The sequence below is a fragment of the Myripristis murdjan genome, chromosome 16, assembly GCF_902150065.1.
Source record: "Myripristis murdjan chromosome 16, fMyrMur1.1, whole genome shotgun sequence".
NCBI classification, from domain to species: domain Eukaryota; kingdom Metazoa; phylum Chordata; class Actinopteri; order Holocentriformes; family Holocentridae; genus Myripristis; species Myripristis murdjan.
The window spans coordinates 10,575,180-10,599,119 of NC_043995.1; the positions used below are offsets into that span (position 1 = coordinate 10,575,180).

General features: G+C 41.3%; 1 protein-coding gene across 1 annotated transcript in view; it reads right to left on the reverse strand.

Moving 5' to 3' along the window:
- Positions 1-23,940, reverse strand: part of cdkal1 (CDK5 regulatory subunit associated protein 1-like 1) — a 318,909-nt gene that overhangs the window by 163,780 nt on the left and 131,189 nt on the right. Inside the window, exon 8 of the mRNA XM_030072443.1 lies at positions 21,179-21,282. Coding sequence (XP_029928303.1) covers positions 21,179-21,282 — 104 coding nt within the window. The remainder of the gene's footprint in view (positions 1-21,178; positions 21,283-23,940) is intronic.

Sequence of the window (23,940 nt, forward strand, 5' to 3'; positions counted from 1 at the left end):
TATAAACTGGGGGTCTGTGAAGCTCTTAAAGACTGTAAACATTGTTAATTAAGGGCTATAAATCAATTTCAACTTGAACTTGTGAACAGAGGCTAAAGTGATGTCTTCAGATTGTTTCCTTCGTTTGAGCAGCAAGACAAGGAAAAACAAACAAAAACCTTCAGAATAAAATTGTATTTAATTAATGTTCTGAAAATTGATGAACTGACATATAATTTCTGCAGTAAAGCTTAGCTATCCAACATAGCTCACCTTTGACCTTCCATTTAGACAAGGAAAAAATTATTATTTTAATTTAATTTATTTTTAAATGCATTAACTAAATAATGGATTTTTTTAAATGATGAAATAAAATAAAATTATATAAAATAAAATAGAGGAACCCTGGGTGGGCAATACACAGGGAAGGCCCACAGAGCGTCTGTGTGTGCAACAGGTGCTGCGACAAAAAATAAAATCAGAAAAAAAAAAAAAAAAAAAATCAGACACAGACAAGCATGATGAGGCAAAAATATCTTACTTTCACCATTTTTTTTCCAAATCCAACATCCAGTGAACATGCTGTCATACAGGAACTGCGTGAACAAGATTTGTTTTCTTTTCCCTCCCTTCTGAAACTGTATGACATTCAATTCCAAACGATATGCAGCAGTGGCAGCTTCCTGGTACAGTGAGAAAACAGCACAAAATAATAAAAGCACATGAAAGCTTAATCCCCAAATACACCTTGACCTTATGGATCACAACTGCAATCACACTCTGAAAGCATGATAAGAGATAAATTCAAATGCTACAGCTGCTGATAAATGGCTTTTGAGGTTTTGGAGGCTATAAGGATGAGATAATACAGCAGAGACTGGGCTCTGTGAATGGGGAAAAAATGCAGTAGGCTATATCATACTAAACATTTTTTTTCTGTTAAATACAAGCACATGCAACTTGACAAGTTATCAATCTAGAAATGACTCTACATTTACTACTTTTCATGAAACAAGAGGGGAAAAAATCTGCAAATAAGATAATTCCTGTAGTTGCCACCACCAATCTATTTGTATCAAGAATTTCTTTGAGACTCAACTCATCTTCCTTGAATCATGTTTTCTGGATACTTGTGATCTGCCTTGTTTCAAGATACGGGTGACTATTTGTAAAGCAATACTGAAACAATTATATTTTCTAACCCCGCTGACACAGACTAATAGTTAACTTGTTAAGACTAAATGACTCTTTAACGCTGGCATTTCTTGTAATGTATAATGAATTCAAAACCGTCTTTGTCATGATCTAGTCTTTCTTCAGAGCCTTCAAACGTTGCCTCATCAAACAGAGCCCAGAGTGGCCTGAATGCCTTCCACTCTTGCTGTGCAGAGACGAGAGAGGTTTTGCTTCACAAGTGGCACCATTGCATTGTGAACTTGATCTCTTAAGTGTTTCAATTTTCCTTCCCAAATCTGTACGATGATTATAGTGCTCAATATTTGCAATGGCTATTTGCATAGCCTATAGTGTGCTAAGTGTGCCTTCACTGGACCCATGTGGATTCCAGTTAATATCAGCTGTAAATGCACGCAGCATGCATTGTGATCGGTGACCAGATGTACCAGAGCAGCACCGGTCTCACTTGCACTGAAATCAGATCTCAGCTATAATCAGACAGATGTAAATGCCACCTGTAACAGTGTGCCTGCATTTGTGAGAAATTGCTGCCCACAGGGTACAGCTGTTATGACTCGCTCCGCAGTTTGGCAACCGCTCTGCTTCACCAAATAAAACCACAAAATAATCCCCTGCCTCAGCCATCGCTATGAAGTCACTGTAACTTCAAAGACAGCAAACAGTACTGCAGCGAAAAAACAGTCTGTCATTTGTATTTGTATCTTGGTGTAGTTACAGCAAACAAATGAGATCATGTTGGAAACAAACGTCAGTCTGTATCTCATGACACAGGCTGTCATACTGTTTGTGTTTCTCCGAATTAAGGAACCCGGTTCCTTCCTGATACAAATTTATCACTGTTGCTCTTTACCTTCTATGCTTGATCGCTCAAAGACTTCTTTCACCATACTGAATAACATAAACATAAAGGGAATTAAAAACTCTAACTTTTGCTCTATTTGCACTGGAACCAGTTAGGGCCCTATTCCTGTTTCTCTGTTCCTGTGCCATGAAGTAATCTTTCTTTGTGCCATACATTAGCCAGCAAATTCTGGATGAAAAATGCAATGCAGAGCAACAGAAGGGGGGTGGTGGTGCAGATGCAAGGTTTTGACACAACAGCCCTGATGAATTGCAGTTCAGCTCCCATCTACCAAGTAATGCTGTGTCCACGAGGGACTGGAGGGGAATCATTGTTGTTCTCTGTCCAGTCACACTCACTCTAGCAAAACAGATCCATTTACAAAGCAAACCCCATCTCTCACTATCTGTTATCACCTGTACACACACACACACACACACACACACACACAAGGATATTCTATGTGTGGATGAGAGTTTGTATGTGTGTACTCTTGTTTATCTAGTTGCATGTGGTGGAGGACCAGTATTTTTAGATTGCAGCAAGACAAAACAAAGCTTGTTTGTCGAGGGGCAATGCCATGTATAACCTGAAGCAGAGAGAGAGAGAGAGAGAGAGAGAGAGAGATCTAAGAGAGTTCAAGGGAACATTTACTAGAGGACATATTCAACAGTTTTCCAGCTTTCACAAAACATTTCACATGAGTATATCTGTGCGTACGTGTGTGTGTGTGTGCATGTGTGTGTGTGTATGTGCATCAGCTGTCCCCCCTGTAGCCCTTTTATGTCACCCTGTATGAGGGGCTCGCGGCCATGGCCACGGGTGGTCCACTATGTGAGAACTGGCTCCTGGAGGGGGTGTGAAGAGACCCCCTGACGGTATGAAAATATACAGCCTGAGAACATGAACATACACACACACACACACACACACACACACACACACCACATTACACTTCAGGGGACAGGGATCTCTTTTCCTGGATGTACATGTTGATGTTTTTTTGTGTACGACGGAGCTCTGCCTTCTAACATCTATCGTCCCCTGTTGTTTCCGAGTGCTGAGTAAACAGGTCACAAACCAAACCGGGCATGTGCAGGTTTGGGCACGTTAAAGGTAACGCTTTATGAGACCTTTTAAATGGCAGCTCGGACGCGATTTAACACACATCAAAAATAAAACTGAAAAAGCCCAAAGGAAAACACACCTGTCACAATATAGGTGTGCATAACCAGGGTGACGGCTTCAAGAAGAATATGCTGAATAAACATTTTCAAGATCCCCTAAGAGGCTGCAAGCGACTGCATTTAAAGTTGCTATCTAGTCTTGATGTTACAACTTAAGAGCACGCGGACAATCAAGGACAGACAGAGAAATAAAAATCATTTCGTCTGAAAGTCTGAAGGATGAATATGTGTGTTGTTTCCACATTAGGGCTGGAATATCTTGAGAGGGCATTTTGCTGTGTTGTCAGAAAAGAGAGGCAGAAGCGACAGCGGGTGGCTGCACTCCTTTCCACCCCCTTGGGCAAACACACACACACACACACACACACACACACACACACACAAAGTGCATTGCTGGTGCATTGTAGAAATGAAATGGCAGCACCACTGAATGTGCTGCTTACTTGTGTTGCAAAAACTTAAAATGACAAAAAAAAAAAAAAAAAAACAGATAAATAACCCGAATTACATTAAGACAACAAAAACATTAATAACAAAATACTTAAATATAATGTCATAAAGGTTTTACTATATGCTGAGTATATTTTATAAAAAATGGATAATTTTATATTTAAAAAGTAGGACTGGAAATCCAGGTGTTTTTGTGAGGGACATGTCTTGAAAATTCACAGAGAAAATAATAAACGAGGAAAGCTAGAGGGAGTTGTACAGAGACACAGACAAATGAACGCCAGCAGCAATCAAAAGAAACAAAACCTGAGTGAGAGAGACAAAAGGGGACCAATACAGAAGAGAAACAGAGGAAAAGGTGTTCAAGGAAAAGAGATAGGAGATAGAGGGAGGGCAATTGATTTGAGAGAAACAGAAGGATGTGCATGGAATGGATATGGAATTGATTGGAAACGAGAGTAGATTGGACAGAGAGGAGGGAAGAATAAACAAGAGGTACAGAAAGATAGAGCCGTCGCAGGGAGTGATGTGATGGAATGGGCTCTGACAGGAAAACAGACAAACAGCAGGGCAGAAGTGGGACAGTTGCATAATGTTTTAGAGACTGGGTAGACCAAATAACCTCTCTCTTTCTCACACACACTTTTCTCAGGAGAATATTCTGATGGAAAATGAAAAAAAAAACAAATGCATTGCTCAAGTATCGCACAGTTCAAAGATGGTAAAATGACACTTCTGACCGCTGAATGTGAATGGTGAAGAAAGGTTACGGCACTGTTTGCCCTGGTCATTTGGTTAGTAAAGCATAAAAGCCCCTTTTCCATTACCTGATACTGGCTCTACTCGCCTTGGCTCTACCTGCTTATTTTGGTTTTCCATTAGGGAAAAGTTTGGGATAGTATCTGGTACCAAATGCTATTTTTAGAACCTCCTCCGTTGAGGCTCCAAGCGAGCTGAGCAGAAACTTAAAGGTGATATGAAATGCAGACCAGCTGATTGATTGGTCAAAGAGAAATAGAAGAGCAAAGCCCTGCCGATTGCTGCTTACAACCAAGAGGTACCAAAACGAGACTTGTGAAACTTGAGTCATAGTTGATAATCTATCCATGTAAAAATATATATATATATATTTCAGCAACTCTCTGAATGCGAATCAGCCATTTCGAATTGGTCCTGTTGATTTTTCCTTAAAATAAAATACCTGTGTGGGACACAGGTAGAGAAGTGGCAGAAAAACTAGTCAACACACTCCAAGTGACGGGGGAGGCTTCACTATGAGGAGGTACCGTCTGCAATGGAAAACAACATCCAGATAGTAAAGCGAGTAGGGCCTACACTATGTCATGGAAAAGTGACAAAATTCAAATCATGGTTAGTTTCTATGGTTACAACACAAGCCATTAGGGCTGTAAAGTGTGTCACGCTTGCTTCACAACTGTGCAGATATGTTGTTGTCCTGTGGCTGTAGCCTAAAACCAGAATTTACAACAAGAACTTTGAACCTGTGTATTCTGGTGTGCTAGACCAGAGCTCAGGCAACTGTAAAAATGCAGCTGGAATCTGACATCAGCGACAAGGTTAACATAACGTTATCAAAGACTGTGTTTCTGATTGTATTTCTCTCTATTTCTGAGCTCAGCGAGTCAGTGATTTGCCATCATTTAGTTTATATGGATGTGATCTCAGTGGTACCATGGCAGCAGTGCACATAACACTTTCCGCTGCTCTGACCATCCAGCACTCTTGATTTGAATGGGAGTGACCGTTCCACTACATTCAATTTCTGTACTTTTGAAACAGTTTTCCGTTAGAGGGTATCGATGTAATGTGCAACTACTGTCTCCCACAGCCACTTTTGTCCAGGACTTTTCTGTCTCTCTTCTTAGGCTTTAAACTCATTCATCTCCATTGCTTTACCTCTCTCCCGTTCCAGGTAATGAGTTGTGTTGATCACAACATCGATGTGAGGTTCAAGTTAATTACAGGTAGAATAACTAATTAACTATGATTTGTGTGTGTGTGTGTGTGTGTGTGTGTGTGTGTGTGTGTGTGTCTCAGCGTGCGATTCGAGGGTGGGGGTAAGACAGATAGCCAGCTCACAGGGAATAACAGAGAAAATTCGTGCACCTTTTGCTGTATGTGCACGTGTGTATGTATGCATTTCCTACATGATGATAATTATCACTTTGGAGCAGCAGTAATTCAGAAACGTGGCAGATAATTTTACAAGACCTGAGCTGAAATGTGTCAGCCACAAGCACACAATCTCTTTATCACTGAGACAGGGGCACAAACACGTAGCAAATTAAACCACTGTGTCGTCTATACATTTGTTCACAATTCACGATAAACAGGGTCAAATCTGGGTCAGGATAAAATGCCACTCAAGATCAGGTCTACCTCAAATCCTCCCAAGTTCCACGAACGTTGTCTTAAGTCTGAAAACGAGTCTGGTTAATCTCTCTTGACAGGAGTCCTGATTAAAAGAGAGATCCTGTCACTGCTGTGTGCTTTCAGTGGCTTACGATGAGGAGCCATCTTCACAGCTGAGAGGAGGTGCCTCGGCAAAATGTAACTAAGAGGAGAGAAGAAAAAAAGCCAGCGGGATCCTTGGAAGTGTTTATGCATGTGATTGTAAAAGTGTTCAAAATGTCATGTGTCAAGTCCTGGATCTCCAATGAGAGAGATCTCTGGCTGTTTGAGGCTCCGAGAAGGCAGGTGACCCTTGGCCAAAGTAGAAGTAAAGGTGTTTCTTCCTGAGGAAAACATTCATAGATCTCCATCAACTTGGAGAGGTTGTGATCTGTATTATCTGAATTGCCGAAAAGACAGACTAGCTTTTGGTTTTACATTTAGTTCCCCATAATCTTGGAATCATATCAACCTCTGGGGCCGAGGATCGATTTTTCAGGTTTTTAGGTGTAACCGGACACTTTCCTGTTTTCGTTTCGGTTCCTTTTGGCACACAAGTGCTAAAATCTTGTCCCTGGCCCTGCAACTTAGGGGGCATAAAAATATTTCCAGAAAACGTTTCAGTACCTTTGCAGACTGCCAGAAAGCTAAATGATTCAGGCACCACAATTAAGGCAAATATAACATCAATGGCAAGATAATCTCTACTTTAGCGTGAAGTAGCTGTGATCATTAGGGTTTTAAAGGAAGAATATCATGTATTGCTTTGCAGGCTTTAACCAGTCGTCTTTTTCATTGTTGGAAAAAACTGATACAAAAGTTTGCTTTATTATGATGTGAGAAGCATGAGCATTGGTTACACTATTATCACTTACACTCCAAATGTGATGTTGATTTCAAGAATTAAAGCAATAAATATGCATTCATTGCAATTTTCTACTGTGCATTTTACATTCCTCCAGCTTGCAGATTTTTAATTTTTTTTCCTCTCTCTCTTACAAACAAACTCATGATAATGATGATCCCCCATTTAGCAGAAATCCTAAGAGTCACATCAAAAGGAGAGTTAGGGAGACAATGTGAAAAAAGTGAGAAAACTTTAACCATGAGAACTACTTGCTGAATGATCAATGGCAGCCTGTAATGACAGATATGTAAGTAGTGATTAGGGGTGATGTGGGAGCTGAACGAAGGCAGGCAGGCCTCCGCCTACCTAAATAATGTGCAAATAAAACAGGAAAAGGCTTAAGATGTTGGATAGAAAGTCATTTGTAGATGGTGACGTGCGCACCTTTACTCACCTGAATGTTTTTGGGTACCTTAAATACACACACGCAAACACACTGTCATTACACTATGCCACAAAGTCCCCACCCTCTATTTTCAGATCTACCTGTCACTAATCTCATGTAGTCTACTGCCCTCGGAAATCCAAACAACGGAAATATGACGTGTGACAGAAACTTTAATCCCTGCCGGTATCTCCAGGGCTTTTGTTTTGTGACACTGCCAAAAACACTGAATGGGTTCAAACAAAGGTTCATGCACATCAAACAGCCCAATTAATCTCTCCTTCTCCTGCCTCCCAACCTCCACGTCTAGACTTCAAAGACGACACAAACTTGAGGACTTAAGCCACTTGTAGCTTTAGTCTTAGTTCTGCTCTTCTGTGTCTCCGTGCGCTAACACAAGTCTGTTTCCTCGCCATTCCTGTGCTTGTGTTTGTGTGTATGTGTGTGTGTGTGTGCCAAGTCTGTATTTTATCCTCTGGATGCATCATCAGGACTCAGTGGGGCTTGTGGAAACAACCTTGTAGCCATGCAGCCTGTGTCTTCTGCAGCTGAGCGACTGGTTATGTGCCACTCAGGGCAGAGTGCAGAGGCTTCAAAGCGTTCCCGTAGGAAGCAACAACAACTATACATGAAAAACAGCGAATGAAAGTGTGAACCGAGTGAGGTAAGGGGGCTTTTATGCAATTTTTTTTAAAGCTCAAGAACTACACTGAGTGGATGTGAGGTCTCAGCTGGGAACAGAATTCAATACAGCACGTCAGTGGTGATGTTATGGGAGGAAGACAGAGGGCTACAAACTTTGGATCCAGACCAGAATTCAAAGAAACGCTGTGTAGGGCAAAAGTAAGGTGAAGGCACTGAGGGGGATGGAACTGAGCTGCAAAGTGGGCGGGGTCATATTGGCAGGCCAGGGGCTCGGGAAGTAACTAAGTCCCGTCTGAGCAATTCCAACACTTGGATGGGCATAAAACTGTGCCGGCAGAATCATCGATACAAACAAACAAGCAACTAAATTGAAATAATTCCAGGTAATAAGACAGTGTGCATTAAAAAAAACCTAAGAGATGAGTCAACTACAAGTCCCACAAAGCACTGCCTCAGGAAACAGCCAACTGCAGAGCTTTAAATCGTCTTGTCCGTGCTGGTGAAGCTGACGTATGCAGCTTTCATAAAACTTTACACATGCATTCTTTGATTTGTCAGAACCTGTGGTGCAGGGGTTTCTTCTTGACTGCAACCACCAATCTGGAATAAAATCTATCAAAATCTTGAATATATTTTAATATATTTTCACGGCTTAAGCTGGAGTCTTCATGATTGTAATGATCACTGAGGCTGATGGGAACTGTAGTACACTGCCGTTTGTCATACAGAAACAAAAGTAAAACGTGATTTCTCACAAGCAAAGTGGAAAATCTCAAATTTCAAACAGATGGCCGTAAAACAACCCAACAATATTGTTTATTTATTAAGAGACTCCTGTGATTCCATGCTGAGTAATATTGCGGTTGTCATTAAGAGTAAAATTTCAAATGGGGGAAATCCTTCCAGAACATGTGGCTCTGCCCACTTCTCAACTCTGTACAGGAGAGAGATGCCAGAGAAACAAGGGGAGAAGAGAAGATAGGGATGAAGGGAGGAAAAAGGAGAGGGAGTGAAAGAGGTAAGATGTAGAAACAAAACAAGGGTTCCTCAGTAGATCAGCAGATTAAGGTGTGACAAGAGGTTAGTTAAAATCCTCAGCTGGGTCTTACATCATTCACCCACTCTCTCTTTTTGCTGAATACAGTAATAAAGCAGAAACACTTGGAAAAAGAAATGGTTTCATATTCTTTTATTCTTATCTTCTGCAATATCATTTTTCAAAGTCCGGGTCGGGGAAGAAAGCGGGCTCGCAGGAAGATTAAAAACGAGTCCCCCAGATAATTGTGGAAATGCATCCTCATGTACTTGAGTGGACAATCACTGTAATTATTTACGAGGCTGCGGGGTAAACTAACAGAGCTGAGAGTGTCATTTATTATCTTTTCCTCTCTCTCTCTTATTTTCTTTTTTTTTTTAACTCACACACTCACAAACACACAAGGAGGAAGTGGGTAAGTAAACAACAGAGCAGCAGTGTGCTAAACAGCCTAGGAGAGGAAACACACACACACACACACACACACACACACACACACACACACACACACATAAACAAAGTGGTATTTGGGGAGAAGGAACTAAAAGCCAAATGTGAGTCAGAGGACTTACTAACAGCAGTTAAACATTTTAACAGGCACAAGCCGACTGGTTGTGTGTGTTTGTGTGCATGTGTGTGTGTGTGTGTTTGTGTGTGTGTGTAAAGCCATGCAGACAATAACAAGGCCAGTGAGCAGAGCACATGGTCAAGGTCTGAATGTAAGTCTCCTACTGCCACCTATTGACAGAATATAGAAATGACCTCCCCTCCCCCACACATCAGGGTACAGCAGGAAAGCACAGTAGAGAAGTACAGTGTGCGTGTGTGTGTGTGTGGTGTGTGTGTGTGTGTGTGTGGTGTGTGTGTGTGTGTGTGTGTGTGGTGTGTGTGTGTGTGTGTGTGTGAGAGAGAGAGAGAGAGAGAGAGAGAGAGAGAGAGAGAGAGAGAGAGAGAGAGAGAGAGAGAGAGAGAGAGAGAGAGAGAGAGATACTGGAGAGGGGAAATAAAAGGAGAAAATATATGCAATGAAAAGAAAGGGGGTGTGATGTGTGATTTGAAGAAGAAAGAAACTAAAAAGGACCTCGTCCATCCTTCTCCATAGATTCAAAAGAGAAAGAAAAAAGAAAAAACAAACAGCTGTGAATTTCATTAATATATGTTCAGTTGTTGTTTACAGGACCCCTCCTGGTGTTTTTTTCTTTCTGTCTTTCTTTCATATTTCATTGTAATTTGCTTACATGCACACTCGTCTGCTCAAAACATCTGAAAGCTATGTTATATATATAATACAGCTGTGCAATGGTATATAGTACACACAGTAGCATACAAGGTAACAAATACAGTAGCAATATGGTTGATAGTTAATAGAGAAGTAGAATAGAATTAATGGTACTTAATACAGCAATACTATGGTATATACTAGTGGTGCAGTATTATGGTGTACAGTAAATACAGCAGCACCATGGTATGTGATACATACAGTAGTACTATGACACTACTTATGTACTACCAGAAAACTATGGAAGTACAGTATATATTACATACTGTAGTTCTATGGTAAATAATTATAAATATATATTATTATTTGCAGGACATGAAGTAATACTATGGTGTACATAGTAGTACTGTGGGATATGATGTATTAGTACTCTGGTATGTAGTTCATATGATAGAGCTATAGGTATATAGTACATGTAGTAGTAAGGTAGTACACACAGCAATAATACAGTATAGAATCTGTGCAGTAGCACTACAGATTCTGTCCATAGGTTAAAAATATCTTGATATGTCAGTGTGGAGAGAGGAGAGGTGTGGACACAAGTTCACAGAGGACAGAGCAGATGGTGTCTGCTGGACACACAGACACACACGCACACACACACACACACACACACGCACGTGTGCACACACACACACACACACACACACACACCTCCAGCCAATACCAGACTGCAGGCCACCAACTGCACACCTGGCATCGCTGCTATTATGTCACCAGTGTGTCTGTCCATGCACGTGTGTGTGTGTGTGTGTGTGTGTGTGTGTGTAAGTTTGTGTGTGTGTGTGTGTGTGTGTGTGTGTGTGTGTGTGTGTGTGTCACGTTCCCATTGTGTGAAAGGGGCCCCCTATTCACTAGTCGCCGCTGCCAGCTTGGCACTAAATCACAGGACGAGACAGTACAGACACACAAGCACACACACGCGCGCACACACACCACCCTCTGTTCCTCTTTCTCTGGCCAATGGAGAGAATAAAAAGAGGTCAAACAAGTAGACAGAGGTAGACATGGAGAGAAAGGACCACAGTACATTTGTTGAACTTTGAGAGCAAAGAACAGACAAGAAAATATATTTATTCTAGTCATAGAATAGAGAGGGCGGAAAAAAGAGAAAGACAACTCTTCTCTCCTCTTCAGTCTCTCCCTGATTCTCCCTCCCTCCTTGGCCCGGTCCCAAACAACAATAAACCGAAGCAAACGCACAAATCCTAACTGACAAACACAAACACACACACACACACAGTAAGCATCATGGCTATGCATAATGAGCAGCAGTTAGATTGAAACTGGGCTGACCAAACCTGGCCTGGGGAGACTGCTGGGGGAAGCACCGTGTGTGTGTGTGTGTGTGTGTGTGTGTGTGTGTGTGTGTGTGTGTGTGTGTGTGTGTGTGTGTGTCAGCTGCCTTCATGTTCTCCTCCTCACATATTATGTATAACATAATGTGTGCATGGTGTGTGTTTGTGTTTTTAGGGGCAGACAGACCAGTAGGGGTTGACAAACAGCCAAGAGCCTGCTCTGTGTTAAACTACTGACGATAATGACTGGACCAACTAAATATTTACAGAGGGAGACAGAGAGAAAGAGAGGGAGAGAGAGAGAGAAGCAGTAAAAACAGAGAGGGTGAGAAGAGTAGCACGCATAGTGCAATATCTCTCTCTATCTGTCGACATTTCTCTTACACACACACCTCCGCTGCACACTGTGACTGCCTTGAGAAAGAAACATGATCAGTGCATCACATCTGGCTTTCAATCATTCCCCGGCAACCTGCCATGGTAACAGCACCTACAGCCCAGCCACATGATCGCAAACCACCACCACGACATACACTGACAGCTACCTGTTGATGAGCGTTATGTGGCTGCAGCACTCAAGAGCACGGAGGCAGACTGACGGCACAGCGCTGTGAGCGAAGCGGCTCTTTAATGCCTTTATCTTCTATAATTCCCTCTAGAATCCTTCTCCAGAATGTGGACACTGGCAAGGATTTTTTTTTTTCCTCTGGTGCATTGGGAATTAAGAAGCTAATTGCTGCTGATGGAAAATGCTTCAACTCGAAACAATTCACCAAAAACACAAAAAAAGATATTTCCCCACTTACCCCTGGTGCAATCGATCCGCGCAGATAGTTTATGTGCGATTCGGTGAGGTTTGGATGGGTAATGTTTAGTGAGGCTCAAACCGTCAAAAATTTACATGTGAAAATTTGACAGCAACAGCTCTTTCCAAAACCAATGACACATAAAACCAGCATAAATCTCAGCCTGCAAGGGGGAGAAATTTGTTGTGAAATACTTGTTGGAGATCATGGACAAACCAGGGTTTTCCCTCCATGGAGAATGTGGAGGTGGATGCCTTTGTCAAATTTTGTGCCACATTGGTCCCGGCATGGTTAAACGCTTTTTTGTTTGTTTGGTTGTTTGTTATTTTTTGCACTTACAGTAAGGTCTACTGTGAGGTTCAGTGTTATATTCTGATTTGACTTTAATATCGACACACTCCATCCACTCTAGCACTAGACTATAATCAGCAAAATGCAGCCGGCCTGGCTTTTAGACTCTAGAGGCTAACTCAGATTGACCGTGGCAACAGCAAACACACTGTCTACCACACCTTCATGGCCAATTAGTAACAAATAGAGCACACAGTTTTTAGATGACTTTGTTTTGATGTATAATATTAACACACCCATTCAGGGAGATCATCATAATTTTGCATTGTTCTACTGAATTGCAGTAGAGAGGCGCAACAGTCCATTCAAAATCTTATGAGAAAAGTTAGACATTTCCCATGTCAAAAATAGACAAATTTGAAGACCGGTCCATGGTCCCCTGCTGAAGTTTTTCACCTTAACTGCAAACTTACACTCAACTCCCACAGTTCCCGTTAATCATGCAGCCAGCAATAGTATCTGTCCTGCCTGGGCCATGAATTTGGATCTTTAACAAAACATATGACATTTGGTGGCCGCTTTTACGCAACCCTGAAGTTCGGCAAGGTCTGTACCTTGCTCTACTCACCGAGCTGTGAAGGGAATTGAACCCCTAACTCAACCATGCTCTACGCAATAAGCTACACAGTACGACAATACTTTTTTTTTTTAAACATTACAAGACTAAGAAAAATGGCATTGCAGGGATTTTAAGGGTTTTTCATCACTGCTCAGCACTTCAGTAGCACTGAACACACAGCATGTATGACCCTGGTGTGTGTAAGTGTGAGACGATGACTGTGTCTGTTGAGTTTGCTGGCTCCACAATAGCAAGTTTGAGGAGAAACTGTTGCCAGAGTCTGTGAACTATTTCTCAGTAAGGAGCAGCATACACAGACAAAGTCCTGTCTAAGTGAAAAATATCCAGAGCTTATTGGCCTGGAGGAAATTCAAAAATCCATTTTTAGCTTCTCCGTGAGAGCTTTCCCGGAGGATAATGAACCTCACTGCCTCCACACACACACATACACACGGGAAATTTGTGTTAGTGCTTGCATGCTCAGCAGTTTTCCAGATGTGCTTTCCAATAGGCAGCACTTTGATGACGGTCACTCAGCTGAGATCAATGTGCTCATATCAATACTCGAGTCTCTCAGCCAGCTTTTCTCTCTCCCTGCTCCGTCCCTCATTCTTTCTCATCTTCATCAATCACTGACAATTTAGGCATTAATCTGCTTTTAATTTACTTGCCTCCATCTATTTTTTTCCTAACGTGAATGAATGTGAACAGTGTATGGTGCCAGTTTGCATGTCTACATATAGTTTTGTACCATGTTCTTCCGTATTTGTACCTGATAATGTGAATAGCTAACACTGCATTTGCACATCAACTTTGACCTTGTATTTCTGCCAGAAGTTTCTTTTATGTATCTGCCATAATATTCTCAGTATGCTCTCTTGTTGCATTCGCTTGAATGCTTTGTGCTAATTTCCAGGTTTCCATGTGTCAAATTATACAATATGAGGTGCTATTACACTTCTACTTCCTGTGAAAATTTCATCTCTGAATTTTAAATGATGTGATGGGAAAAGAATGCACTACTATAGTCTTCACTGAGATTTTTCCAAGAGAAACCACAAAGCCTGCCACACAGATGATGTCACTTCCACAGTTCACTTCAATCATTCAGCACCATAGCAAGGCTGTGCTTGTTGTTTTGTACAAACATCTGAAAAAAATAAGCTTGTGCCATCACAATTATGGCTGATGTATGACAGTTAAAGCTGTTTCTAATTTATAATCAATTTACAAATGTTCCTCTGTCAGAAAATCACTTGTTTTTTCTTTCATTGAAACCAACAGATGTTATATCTTAGTTTCATCTACAGCGATCTCAGGTCTGGTTGAATCTCAGCAATTAAACCCAAACTTGAACCCCAAACCTGGAGGAGGCAGTGTGTCCGATAATTCCTGGCAAACTTTGGCAGCCTGGTCTGTCTCCTCTGGTTCCCAGCGGCACTGGTAAACAGGGGCTGACACCTGTCACCGACACTGGAGCTAGCCAACAAGCTAGCCCACATATCTGTCTGTCTATCTGTGGCTATCTGTCATGTGCCATCTTTCTGGAGCCAGGAGACTAAACCGTGTCATCGCGGCTAATGTGTGTGTACAACACTGATGCCGTCAGTCATGTGGAAATGAGAGCAACATCAGATGATATGTGTGTACATCAGTGTGTGCATAGTTGTGTATGTATGCAGGCAGCAGACTAAACTTGTCTGTTTCCTCAAAAAACAAAATCCATTCAGTAATTTCACTTGGTCTGAGTTTTTACTTTAAAGGGTGAGGGCATGTCATTGGTCAGTTGGAGGAAACAAAAAGCAAAACTGGTGATAGGAGGTTTCTGCCGGATACTGTACCAGCACAGACTAGAACCCACAACTCAAGCCATGTCATGATTGCTAAGATGGATGTCACACACTAATGATGTGTGTCCTGCTAATGACAGTGTGTATGTGTGTGTGTGTCCGTGCGTGTGTGCCCATAAAGCGTCACATCCTGTTTTGGCCAGAGCTACTATATCTCGAAAACAGCCTATTGACAGTTTTAGATGACAGGGGGACAGCTGCAGCAGGGGGGTCGAGAACCGTGTCGAAAACAGGGTTCTCGACCTGACACACTTCAGTTAGTCAGACTGGACGCCTGTCTCCTGCCGCACTTCAGAGGCCACCAGGTTCACACCGAGGACACAGTGCCTGAAGGTTTTAGAAAGCCAATTTTTTTTCATGCTGGACTTGACGGTAAGACCAAATCTTAAATCAAAATAAAGATAGAGATGTGGCAATAAACAGCTTATTTCTATTTGAAGACATAAAGCAATTATTTGAAAACAATGAAAAATCTGAAAGGGAAGCCGGGGCTATACAAGCTCCACACTGACTTCTACAACACTTCAGCCGGAGCCAAAATCACAGTTAGACCTGGTTAACTTAAAATCATCTTCAAAATCATTATTTTATCCCTGTAACTCATTTTACATAGCTGCCCTTCTGATGGACAGCAGACAAGTACTTTTTCCCACTGTGGCATGTGCTAAGGGACACATTACTCATTAGTCATCACTTGACCACTAAGAGCTAGCATGTGAATGAAATTCCTTTTTAATTATTCAGTTAACATTTAAAATGACCCTCCCTCTCAGGGCCATCATTTCTGCCTCAAATTGTCCCGTGCTGCCCGCGGGGTTTCTGCAGCCTGTCTGCTGCTGTACAGGGACCGACCTGATGGGAGGCAGGCCTGAATACAGGCCGCATGTCAGAGTCAAGCCTGTCAGGTCAGCTCAGACACTGACAAGCAGCTGAGCGGTGGTTAGTCGTGTTGGCTTTCCACGACAGATGTACTCAACACCTCAACTAGGCCGACAAATCCTTATTTGTTTTTTTTCAATGAAAAATAATACCACTGAACAGGCAAAATAAATACATAAATACATAAATAAATGTACCGCTGAGAGCTTCTGTGCCAAATGCTTATTCATTTGCACATCAATTATTTGCAATTTCTCTTGCAAGAACAGGGTACCGGACTACATACAAATCATGATTGCTGTTGATAGCAATGGCATTCTCCTCTCTGGGCTAATTGAAGAATTTACTTAAAAAAAAATCCATATTTTAACTTATTGTAGGCAAAGCCTCAGCAACAGGCTACTAGGAGACCATTTGGCCTGCATGAAGACTTCAATAAAGTCAAAGTGCAGCGATGAATCACACACACTGAGCTGCTGATGTAACTGAGTAAGTGTTTCACAATGTGTCTGTCTGTCACACAAAAACACTCATGGACTCATAAACCCACCCCACATAAACATGCCCATGGCATTTCCTATATGAAATCCTGAGCCTCCATTACCTGCATGCATTAACAAAGCCTTCTGATGTTAAAAATTATACATTCAGACATTTGAATAATTCAGATTACTTTAAAAGCCATGCACTCTTATTTTAAATTTTTTTTCTTACATATGGCATGGGAAGAGAGCTATTTACTTCAAATCTCATTTGAATAAATCCCATAAATCCTTTCAAAGTTCCTCGAGATAAACCAATCAAATACCCTCGACGCTGGTTAACCAGCCAATCAAAATTAGCATTCATACCCGGAGCGTTTTTTAAATTTGTTTTTATTCAAAAGACATCAAATAGCAAATCGAATTGCAGGGCTTATTTGTGAGGCTCAATTTGTTTGAGATAAGAAAAAGGTGGCTAATAGAGAGAGAAAGAGTGGGGAAGAGACAGGAGCACTGCTGTAATGTAATTTCAGCCTGAGCAGAAATATTTGATGGGGGAAACCATACACATTTGGCTCCTAATACGGGCTGCTGAATTCCATTTGCGCAACAAAAGAGACATATATAATATGTGACAGAAAAAAAGAATATATATTTGACATGCAAAGGGTATGGGGTACTAATTTTGCTACAGATGAAGTGTGCTTATCACACTCACCAGTGTCTGTGTGCGTGCGTGCGTGCGTGCGTGCGTGCGTGCGTGCGTGCGTGCGTGCGTGCGTGCGTGCGTGCGTGCGTGCGTGCGTGCGTGCGTGCGTGCGTGTGTGTGTGAAAGAGAGACAGTAACGTCACAATCAACAAAAACCAGAGAACTCAGGTCGGAAGACTGCATGACTGTCCTGTGTTTTCATGTGTCTTTGTGTGTGTGCACACTTGTTTTCTGTCAGGAGCTGAAACCGAAGTGAAACACAACCACAAAAACCTCCAAGGAGAGACGATGACACCAAAAGTTGTCTTGCAAAATACTTTTCAGCACAGCCATTTATTACGTCTTAAACACTTCTAAAAGTGCTTTTCTGAACAGGCACTTTTACCTGTCTGATGGTGTCGTCAACCAAACTGTCAAACACTTTTCAAATTACAAAATACATACTGAATTCAAATATAAGATTCAAATATAACAAAGCACTGTGTAGGAAGTATACCGTTATACTCCCAAACCCTCTCAAGTGAACACTGCCACAATAAGATGAAAGACAAGTGAGCTAGACAGTGAATAAAGTTAGGGAGCAATGTAGCGACTCAGAAGTTTGGGAAGAGAGTAAACTGAAGAGAGCAGCGGTGGTCAAGAGGGCTAGACGGTGAAGAAGACGGAGGACTGGTGTATAGCGACCCTGTAGAGACATCGCAGTGGTGACGGAGCGAGTTAGACAGCCAATGAGGAGAGTGGAAGCAGCAAAACAAACTTTATGCAAAGGTTTTGAGTCACCGCAACCACAAGACGTATTTCATCATACAGGCACACGTGTGCACAAAAAATATAAGGCTGATAGGGCCAGTAGTTTCCAAGACTAGCCGTAGACACTCTGCCAAACACACAATCTCCTCTAGACGGCCGCCTGGTGGAAATAAGTACGTGTAGGTGATTACACACCACGTGATCAACTAAACAAATGCATATATAAGGAACCTCACTGGACAACATGACACAAGCACAAGTGCTGCTACAACACGTGTGTATACTGCGTTGAGAGAGAAGAAACAGCTGTTTTTTTTTTTTTGTTTGTTTTGTTTTTTTTGTTTTTTTTTTTATTAAGCAAGATGTTTTGGGCTTGTCTGCCTTCCATAAATGTGTCACATCAAAGTCTAAAATGTGACAGTGATACGACCAAATCCAACTACTCTGGGTTTATACTGAATATCTCCTTCTCTGTCTGCTTCCCGAGCTGGTTCTCTCGCTCTCAGTTAGACATCAAACATTCAACATAACAGACAATAAAAGCCCTTCCTTTCTTTCATTCTGTCTCCATCTTTGCCCTTCTCTGTCTCTGTAACTCATGACAGGCAGTAACCTCCAGCTTCCTCTTTCTCTGTTTTGAAAACAACCAACCGTCTCTGACACTCATGTTTCCTGTGTTCTAACGGATTACACACACACACACACACACACACACACACACACACACACACACACACACACACACACACACGTGCACACGCACGCACAAACACACACACACACCACCTTTTAATGTGACCTCCAAGCTGAAATTCAGACTGCATGATCTTCCACTTTGCTTGACGACATATTAATTGTAGAACTGATTAATACTGCACTGGTTACCTACAAGCAGACACGTATGCATGGAGAGTGTCCCATGGGCTAAATGCAGTTTCTGAAGCTTTATAGCATTGTTTTTGACATAGAAGTGATCAAACGTGTATTCATTTATTGCTTAATTTATGTTGGTGTCACCAGATGTGGTGTGAACGTTGCATATATTTGTTAACTTCATCCATTAAAGCCAAAAGAGAAGGTTCTAGCTTTTGATTGGTGGCTGAAACTGGATCAATTATTCATGCCCACAAAAAATATCAAACAAGTGTACATTGCCTCTTATGCTACATTGAATCCCTGTACTGTAACCAATCATCTCTCTCTGTCTCTCTGTCTCTCCCTCTCTCTCTCTCTCTCTCTCTCTCTCTCTCTCTCTCTCACACACACACACACACACACATACACACAAACACACACACAAACACACACCAAGGTCCAAGCAGCTGGTGAGTGTGCCCTTCGCTGCCCAGCCCAGGGCACTGCACTGGCATGGATGCAGCTGTTTAAGAAATATCTAGGTGGGATTTATGCAACCGTGTCCTCGTCAAGGGTATATCTGACTTTTGTGTTGCTGCTGTGGTTGTTGTTGTTGTTATAAGTCCTAATCACCTTGTATCAGGACACAAACCTAGACAGCAACAGAAGCACTACCAACAAGGTGACTACAGGTTGTACGACCTCATACTTTTTAAAACTTTTTAAAAACCTCATTCATCAGTTTGATTAGAATCTAAATCAATTTCTACAATGACAGTTATAGCAATTTGTGAACATTTATATTAAAATGCCCTTTGGAAAATTATACCCCAACACTGATGAATGTAATTCTAATCAGAGTGGGCCTCTAAGAGCTCTGAAACTGTATCCACGACTCAAAGACAACATTTACAGTAACTGTATTTGCTAACTTCAGTTTGGAACATTCAATTCAAACTATTTAGGCTCAGGTCACGAGGTGGCCTCTCTGATGATTAAGAACCCGCAGAGAAAAGCCCGGTGGCAAACTAAATGTTCTGGAAGTGGATTAAATTTATTTTACTCTCATAAAGGGTCTGAAATTTTAGTCTGAATACTACATCCATGAATAGGCACACTAGAATTATGAACAGATGAATACACTCGGGTCAGCTGCCATGACCTGACAAACTGGAATGATGGGCTTTTCATAGTGTTCATGTGCCTTTAACCTCTCAGAAATGAGGTCTTGTGTTTGGAGAGCACACTGAATAAAACAGGCTGCAGCTTTCTTTATGATGTAAACACCTCTGTAAATATGTTCATGGTGGAATTTCCAGGTTGGACTACGGCTTAATTATGTGCATGAGCGATGAAATTGTAACAGGATAAGACAAGTGACCTTGGTTTGTTGTACTGCAGACGAGAAGACCTCGGCCACAGCATTTGACATGCATTTTGCTTGGAGGTCTGCATTCCAGAGCGGAGGAGAGATAATACAAGCTGGGTTATGAGAATGAACAGCAGCCCTGATTTTCACTTAATAGACTCATTCATTCTTATTTCCACTGAGAAAATAACAATGAATCAGTCTATGAGTTGCTTTACTGTGTGCTTGCTTAGACACACTCTCGTTTCAGATTCACCCCGTTCAGATAACTTCACTTTTCAAAAATGAATCAAACTAATAAACATGTTAATAAATAAACACCCTGGAAATGAGACCCAAGTATCGGTCCGCAGACTTGCCCTTGACTGACCTGCCCGGGGCGCTAATAGGGGCACGGCCTGCTGTGCAGTGGGGAATGCTGGGAGTCTACTCTTAGGGAACAGATGCCAGGGCACAACAGCTGTTCATCTGGCATCCAGCAAGAGCCAACTGGCAGGACCCTCTACCCAAGAACAAAAACATCAACATGTGTTACTAAAACCTCTCTACCAGGAATAACACACACAAATACACAAGCACAGAGAGTTTGTAAGCCACATGCAGGCTGCGTACTTTAGAAACTATGACAAAAAGACACACTCATAGGTGTGCAGGCAATCACAGAACAATGTGAGCAAACTGCGATGCAATGACCCAGGACCTAATTATCCAAATGCACAAGTCCACACGCATATCGATCAATAGATAATAGATAATACTCTGTGGTTTAGGTGACCCTCACTGCCACTCCTCCCTTTGTGAGATCATATTTGAAACAGAGAGAGAGACTGACAGAGTATATAAACACCACAAGTCAAAGTTATCTTATTATGATTTCGTATTTGTGTGTGTGTATGTGTATGTGTATGTGTGTGTGTGTGTGTGTGTGTGTGTGTGTGTGTGTGTGACTCACCCTGGAAGGACTGCCTGGCTCTCTCCACCAGCTCATCGATGGGGTAGCTGGCCAGGTCTCCTCTGGCATGCTTGGTCTTACAGTAGGTACACGCATTCAGACACCTGGGAGACAAACACACACACACAGAGGATGGAGGGTTATTCATGTGGTAAATACACAAATTTAGACGTCTGTATGTAATTAGCGAGGGCAGTAATATTTGGTAAATATCACCCGTGCACTTATGGTGAGGCACAACAGGGTGAATATGGAAGGAATAGTTTCTTCCAACATTTCCATTCCAGAATTATATTTATGTGAACATCAACACAGGTGCTGTTTTTTACCATTTTCAAATGAACAACAATTAATTAAATAATATAATATTACTGAAATAATAATTCAGCAGACAGAGGTTTCCTTTTTACTAAATACTGAATAAAAAGTAACTTACAGACCTATGTGTCAAAACTAAAAATCTCTAATTTTTCACATCTTTTTTTAAAACAGTCAAACAGTTATTTGTTGTTAGTTTGTTGTCTGCAAGTTTTGTTTTGTGTTTCACTACAGTGCTTGATGTAGATAGGTACAAACACAATATCATTACCTATTTATGGTTGTTTTTTAGTATTTTCTTGTATATTTTATGAAACTACATTAGTTGTTAAGGGAAAACATCATCTAATTTATCTTTTATAACATCATAACATCTTGTCCACCTAGATATCTCAACTAAACTGAACTGAGGGAAGGACAGACAGACGAGGAGGGCAGAACGAGTGAGACCATGGTCATGTGTGGAAGACGCAGGTTTTTGCTGTGTAGTTTTTCTTATTCAAAACAGTTCTCTCACTGTTTCCCTCACAGTAGAGAAAGAGCAACAGAAAAGACAAGACACAAAACTGGCCTTTATCTTCTAAACTGCGTATTGTTTCAAAAGAGTCCAAAATAGGCATGGACAGCTGTCTCTCAGCCTGAGGCGAGCAGTGGCATGCTTGGACTCAAATGCATTGTATTGCTTAGGACAAAAATGGGAAGCGTAACAAAATCGACCGTGAAAGGGAAGGAGGAAGACACTGAAGTGGGAAAACAATGATAATAATATATTTTTAAAAAGTAATAATAAAATAATATTAGGATAAAAAGCAACAAAACAGAAAGAGTGTCTCACTCCAGAGCCAGAGGCATGGAGTGTCATAAACACTAGAGGATCTTCATTTTGGGGGGTGGTGGTGGTGGGAGGGATCTTCAAAAGAGGTCTGGAAAGTCACCACTGGAAAAAAAAAATAGGGAAAAATAGAGCTAAATGAAATGAGGGAGAAGTTGTGCTACTGCTAACAAGTGGGTTCTTGTATTTTAAACCTATTAGTGTTCTATTTGGAACCGCCAATTCGTCATACAAGTCTGAAACCAGAAATAAAGGCTGCTGTTACCAAAATAGTGCTTTTCATTCTTTCATAAGCTTCAGTTTCTGGCAATGGATTTGGCTAATTGAGCCGGAACACTCTTCGGCTAAGCAGTACAATATTGTAATTGGTTAAATGCATGTTTGTAGGGGAGGTCAAAATGGTGGGGGTACAAAATTCAACAAACAAAGGACACTTTCTCTTTGAACAAATGTCATTTTTATCATTATGGCTTCAATCACTCATTTTCTGTCTAGTTCAAATAGATCCGTTGATTTCCTCTGAGGTCATATGGGATAAAATATTAGGGCTGCATGATACTGAAAAAAATTACATTGCAATATTTTGTTTTCTGCAACGTATAATGGCTTATTAAAAAAAAGGGGGGGGGGTGGGGTTTCATCATTTGAATATTTTAAAAGTCTCTAAAAGTTTAAAAGTTTCTTTACAAATGAACTTATGTGTCTCAGTTGTGTTATTTCTATGTAATCTCCCATTTATAACAATATTCAAATGTATGTTTAATCGGCCCGGTGGAAGATAAACAGGCATCCCATTGTGGCTAAAACTGTAGCCAGTGTGTGTGTGTGTGTGTGTGTGTGTCCAACAGGTTGTGGTCAGTGACTAGGAGGGCTCTGGTTGTTTGATAAAGTGATCAAGTGTACTCCTTCACCAGAGCACATAGTGAACTGATCACTGTGCTTGCTGTCACTAGCAACAAACGCTGTATCAAGCAACCCTTAAACCGAACACAATTATTTAATATCAGGTAGACGTTTCTTGTAACTAAAAGTTGCAGAATGACGCGTTTGAGTTCATTTGCCTCACTTGACATCTTTCAATGTGACTCTTGCACGTGCGCACATCGCAATATCAATGCTGAAATGATACATTGTGTGGCCCTAATAAATATGTAACAATGATGTGCTTTGGATAAAAACTTGCCTCTTGTGAAATACAATATGGCAAATGTCACTGTCATTTACAGCCCCAAGCTCAACATGTGACCGCAAATGGACTACAGACAGACTCTTCATAACGAAAACAATATGCCCAAAAGCTAATAATACAGCACTGATAATCTACGCTTTGGACACAGAACAAGGAAAACACGTTTCAGGTCTTCTAAATAAACATGTCACTGCACTCCAATTCAGTGACAAAAACAATGTAATCCACTTACTGATGATATATCACCATCAAATGTGGTGATGCAAGGCAGATAGTATGAGACTTTCACACAAAACAAATCAGGCTATTGTACAGCAGATAACAAGCATACACAATGAATTCTGCCTGTGACCGACTCACATAAAGATATAATGGGGGCCAGATAAGGGGCAACAATGTGACCTCCTCTTAACAATGCAAGAC